We start from the raw sequence: 5,437 nt of genomic DNA on the forward strand, positions 1-5,437 counted from the left end.
TGAAGTTGCATTGTTAACTGTTGAAACACAAGTAAAAATGTCCATGAGATGTGTGTTGGACGAGGTAACAGATTGAACTATCATCAGTTAACAATGCAACTTCAATTGACTTTGCACTCTCCAACTAAAGAGTGCAATCAAAATTTCTCCCTCTTATTCTTTTGACTAATACTCTACTAACATAGAGATATTGGCCAAACGAACGATACGAGATCAGGGATAATTAAGTAACAGATCACTTGAAAAGGGTCCAAATCCAGGACCGAAACGTAGTTTTTATAATAAATAAAGGCATTGGCCAGTGTAGGTCGTTTATGTAAAATACTCATCATTGTAATAATAAATAATTAATAAAAGATTCTGTTTTTTCGTTTTATCAGCAGTTGCAATAATTTAATATTATGAATTACGGGTGTCCGGGTTTCAGACGGAAAAATCCGGGGTTCTGTCCTAGGCCAGTAAAATTACAGATGACAGCCCTAGTCTCGCAGAACGACGCTAGGTTATGTTCGTCGGCTGTCTTCTCGTCCTTGTTCGGTTTATTTACAGACCCGCTCTCCTTCCGAAATATATCCGGGCACATCAACAGAGCGTGTCGTTTCGAGCACCAATCACATTTCGTTTTAACCCTACATTTCTGTGAGACATGTCCGCGTTTCAAACAGCTAAAGCAGCAGCCCTCTCTCTTAACAATTTCCTTACGGTCATCTAACGTTAACTTACGCGCGGATTCACAACCCTGACTCTCGTGGCTCGACTTACAGAAAATGCAATCCGGCTTCTTTTCTTTTGATACAAAAAGAACGCTCGCGCTGGCTGTTTCCGTTGACGATTCTGTTTTACCCTTCGGATTCTTCGATATCTTCCCCTGTTCCGTCGGTAATCCAAAACCTGTTAACGCGAAGTCGATGCGCTCTTCATTTTCCACTTCCAATTGTAGGAATTCGAGAAGCTTCGACAGTCGCGACAGTCGATCCGTAGTCGCGTGTTCTTCTCTTGTTTTCCGCTGTCCTCCACTGCGTTGCCAGGCTCGAAGGACCTCTTCCGGAAGAGACGATTCCACAAGCGGATAAAGCATGGCGGCGCACCTATCTGTCGTCACACCCAGTGTTTCTAAAGCACGAATGTAGCACTCGACTTTGTCGTATATGCTCGCGAGGGAGGGTTTCTTATTCCCTCTCGCGGCATTCTGTAGTACGAGCCCCAGCAACTCACGAACGTAAAACTCAACTATAATATCGTCTCGTCCGAAACGATTCTTCAAGCTCGTGATTGCCTTCTCGTAATTTTCTCCAGTAGGCGGGAAGCTTCTCACGATCTCGCTCGCGCGCGAGTCCACCACCATTGCTTGCTGTAGATATTGTATCTTGTCTTCCTTACTGTATGGGATTGCAAAGGATGGAAGGAGCGAGCAATGGTTTACTCTCATATGCAATTGACTCTCAAACGTTTAATTGTACTTGCCATTCACAAAGCGAGAGTACACCCGACAATTTTCAGGCGAGCGAGGCCGTTTATGCCCAGTTAGGCGTATCGCGTATGAAATACGCGGAAAGTATCGCGCACGCAGATCGCGGAAGAAATCCGAAAAAAAACCGCGACGCGAGCGAAAGGCAAAGAGCGCGTAAAGAGCGACTAATAACACTATCCCGCGCGACGCGACAAACACCGTTCGGATGATTACTTTGAGATCGTCACTCAATCCTCGAAGGCGCTTGTCGCCAGAAGTACAGATTTCTAATCAAGACTCACAAGAACGAGAGAGCGGCGGGCTCGCCGGACCGGGGTTTTATACCGTCCCTCTCTTCCCTGATCTCTCGAACTTGAGAGTCGAAAAATAAAAGCAGTACAAATAATTTCAAATGAAACCGATCGTCCGTACGCCTCGAGAGACAAACAGTCGGCGTTCGCACAGCGTTAGCGGGCAATCAGCTGTTTTCGAAGAAACTGACTCGCTATTCCTCAAATGCTTCTGTCTCACTTAGGTAGACGACAGCAATAGAGAAGCGAAGCGAATATTTGGATAAGACGCTCTCAAGGTGTACGGACAATAGAGCCATCAGCCGATCGGACAAACATCGAGATTCTCGTTTGCTCGGAGACGGTGTATAATATTTAGTTCGAGGCGATCTCGAACACTTACTGATCGTCGGATCGTCGTTTATCTTCTTGAATTGGCTCCAAAAGGGCAGCCATTCCTTGATATTACCGCTGAATTTCGGTAATTCTAATTCGGGAAGCTTCGAAGTCTTGGTAACGTTCGTCGAGATGGTTCTCGTCGTTCCTTCCGATGTTGTCGGCGTCCCCGACGTTACTCTCATCTTCGCCATCAGATATTGTTTCTTATACGAATCGTTCGATTGTAGTTCCTTGTCAATCTCGGCCTCGTCTGCGACCGATTGGAAAAGCGCTTGGTTGCATGCGGAATGTACGCTATCCAGTTCGGTCATTTTTGTTTCCACAAACTGGAAAGCAGGTTTCGCAAGATTATTGGCTCCAGGCTGCCTCTAACACGACAAACTCGGCGTCGGAGGTGTTTTAGAGTCTGTATGTACTGAGAAGAATTTACCGTCTTGCAACATGACAACGCTCGTCCACACACCTCGCGCGCAACTGCAGAGGCTCTGCGTTTGGAGACATGTCTGAAGTTTGAACAGATTCCACACCCTCCTTACTCCCCCGATCTTGCGCCTTGTGATTTTTATTTTTTTCCTCTACTCAAGAGAGACCTCAAGGGTAATCAGTACACCTCGGGCGATGAGGTGAAGGCAGCTGTCAAGTCCTGGTTGCGAGAAAAGTTGGAAGAATTTTTCAGTGACGGAATGGAAAAACTTGTTACACGTTGGGAGAAATGTGTTAGCCTTAACGGTGACTATGTTGAAAAATAAATATATGATTTTGAAGCTTAAGAATTGTACTTCAATGTACTTTTTGCTCGATCTCACAATTTGTTTTTGTTCGTGTTCTACAAGCATGTGTGTATTACTTTTCAGCCTACCCACGTATATGGTAAGGCATCAGTGATGCCTAGTGTACGAACAATAAAACTTAAGAATGTGTAAGCTACAGAAGCGTAAATTAGGCGGCATCTAGCGTTTAAGACCTAGATTCTAACGTAGAAAGGGGAATTAGAGGCGCTAAAGCCACGTAGAGGGGCAGTTCCAAATTGGTCGAGGAAGAGGACACACGGAACCGGCGAAGCTGAAAAAACGGCGATATAGAGAGCAGGTCGCGAGAGACTGCGGACCGTGCGGGCGAGGAAAAATCGCAAACGTGTATGAGTGACTACGACGAAGGACTGTCGGGTGAGCACCTACGTGTCGCGAGTGGTGAGCCCCGCAAAATAGCTCGATGTAATACGAATCCGTGAAAACTCAAATACATATATGTATATATATATATAGTCATCCTGATAACGAGAAGTGTCGTACGTCCAATCGCTTTAGCCCTTCCTAATTAATCCTCCCTAGAAAAAAGAAAAGAAACCCCAGACTACGGACGTGGAGGGAGAAGGGTGAAGTTTAAACTCTTACAGATTAAAATTTCAGAAGTGGGATATATTCCCCCGAAGTTCCGAGTGATATCCTTTAGGTGAAACGGCACGACCTGTGCACGTAATAGTGTACGCGGGCCGGTATAACATGAGCAAGGACGCAGCGCGTGACGAGGGCGTGTTACGTGCGTGAAACGAAGAAACCGACATTGACTGAGACACATGCTGAGTGCTAGGGGAGAATGTGACTTTGTTTGTCTGGCGGTTATACGTCTTCTCTCGTGGTTCGTGAGTGAAACAGAAAACTTTTGAGAGCGACGCGCGGATTGGTTACCGTTATCAACGTGACTGGCTTAGAAAACGAAGATCGGCAATACATCTATCGAGCCGGAAAGCGACAGTCGGTATTGACTCTGATCGAAGGGTCGATAATCGATGTCGACTTACCCGTGGAAACGGCTAATGGATTAGAATGAACAGAGAAAAACTAGACAGCGCCACCATAAATGCTTTGCGTTCCCTGGGATCTAAACTCAAAATAGATATCAAAGGCTCTTGAAATCAAATCTTCGAACGAGTACTTGACTATTTTGAAATAAACGGGTGGAACGTCCTGGATACGTTGGACATGGCGAGTACAAGTGGCGAGGCGAATGATGGCCCAGACGGGAACGGACAAGCGGAACACCGAGATGGCAAGCATTTATTGGATACACCAAACCCAGTAATCCAAGTCAGAAACGAGTCGGGTCAACATATATTCAGAGGCCAAGAGGAAACGAATTCAGCGGCCGGTGCCGTTGGAGGCTTTAATATGCAGGAAATCGTACAGGCAGTTGTACAAGTGCTCCAGGAAAGAAGGACTTTGCCGGAGAACGCCCCGCCGGTATCCCGGATGAACTCGAACGGAATGCAATCACGGTCAAACGAATCAACGGCGAATAGTGCTAGTGATTGGCGCCAAGTCAAGGGGGCAGAGAAACTGATTCCTGTTTTTGCCGGAAAAGACGATGAAAATGTTGTTCGATAGTTTGAGCGAGTGACAAATGTCGGTCGTCTACATCAATTTACCGACCATGTGCTTTTGCTGGCATCGATAAGTCAACTTAAAGAACGAGCCTTAGAGTGGTACCATCGACAGCCATTGGACTCAGTGGCAACGTGGGAGGATCTCAAGTTCCAAATGAGGAAGTACTTTGAGAGAAAGGAATCGTATACCGCAACTCTGTCGCGAATAAATGCACGCATCTGGAAATCACATTCGGAGTGATTCGTCGAGTATGCTGAGGCTAAACTTAATCTCATGCAGTTCCTGAATCTCAAGGAAAAGGACAAAATCGAGCTGTTGGCAGACGGGGTAAAAGACTATGCCGTAAGAAGACACGTGTTGGCTACGCAAATTAATAACGTTCCCGACTTTATCGAATATGTACGTTGATTGACCGAAGACGATGTGCTATCTAGAAAGTACGACCCATCATTAAAATCTTCGGGAAAGAAACCAGGCGCTACAAGCGGCAAAGGCGCAGATGAGAAAACCTGCTTTACCTGCAAACAACCAAGGCATCTGTCAAAAGACTGCAAGGTAGCAAAGACGACGTGCTTCAAGTGTGGTCAAACGGGGCACATCAGTCTGAACTGTCCGAGGAAGGAGGGTAAACCGAGCCTTACCGTGAACAGCGTAGAGGATCATCCGATGGCGAGTAACTCATCTTTAGCTATGTCATCAGAAGATGCCGAGCATCAAATCATACAAATACGCCCAGACAATTCAGCGAAGTATAGTGTCAGTTTCCGCAGATGTACTAAACCAGATACTGTTATACGGGGTTTAATGGACACCGGAAGTCCAATTAATCTAATTAAAAAAACGGTATATGAAAATTTATTTTGTGATAGAACATTGTTCAAAGTTAAAAATAATTTAAGATATAAAGGGTTAAA

General features: G+C 45.6%; 1 protein-coding gene across 1 annotated transcript; it reads right to left on the bottom strand.

Moving 5' to 3' along the window:
- Window positions 1–406: 406 nt before the first annotated feature.
- LOC105555781 lies at window positions 407–1,345 on the bottom strand. The gene has a single exon (XM_012002825.1). The coding sequence runs from the start codon at window positions 1,343–1,345 to the stop codon at window positions 407–409; it is 939 nt and encodes a 312-aa protein (XP_011858215.1).
- Window positions 1,346–5,437: the final 4,092 nt, after the last annotated feature.

This window comes from Vollenhovia emeryi, unplaced genomic scaffold (assembly GCF_000949405.1).
Source record: "Vollenhovia emeryi isolate VEMERY1.0 unplaced genomic scaffold, V.emery_V1.0 DF940736.1, whole genome shotgun sequence".
Classification (NCBI taxonomy): domain Eukaryota; kingdom Metazoa; phylum Arthropoda; class Insecta; order Hymenoptera; family Formicidae; genus Vollenhovia; species Vollenhovia emeryi.

Coding starts and splice junctions, on each gene's coding strand:
- LOC105555781 (XM_012002825.1), bottom strand. CDS start 1,345: ATGGTGGTGGACTCGCGCGCGAGCGAGATCGTGAGAAGCTTCCCGCCT.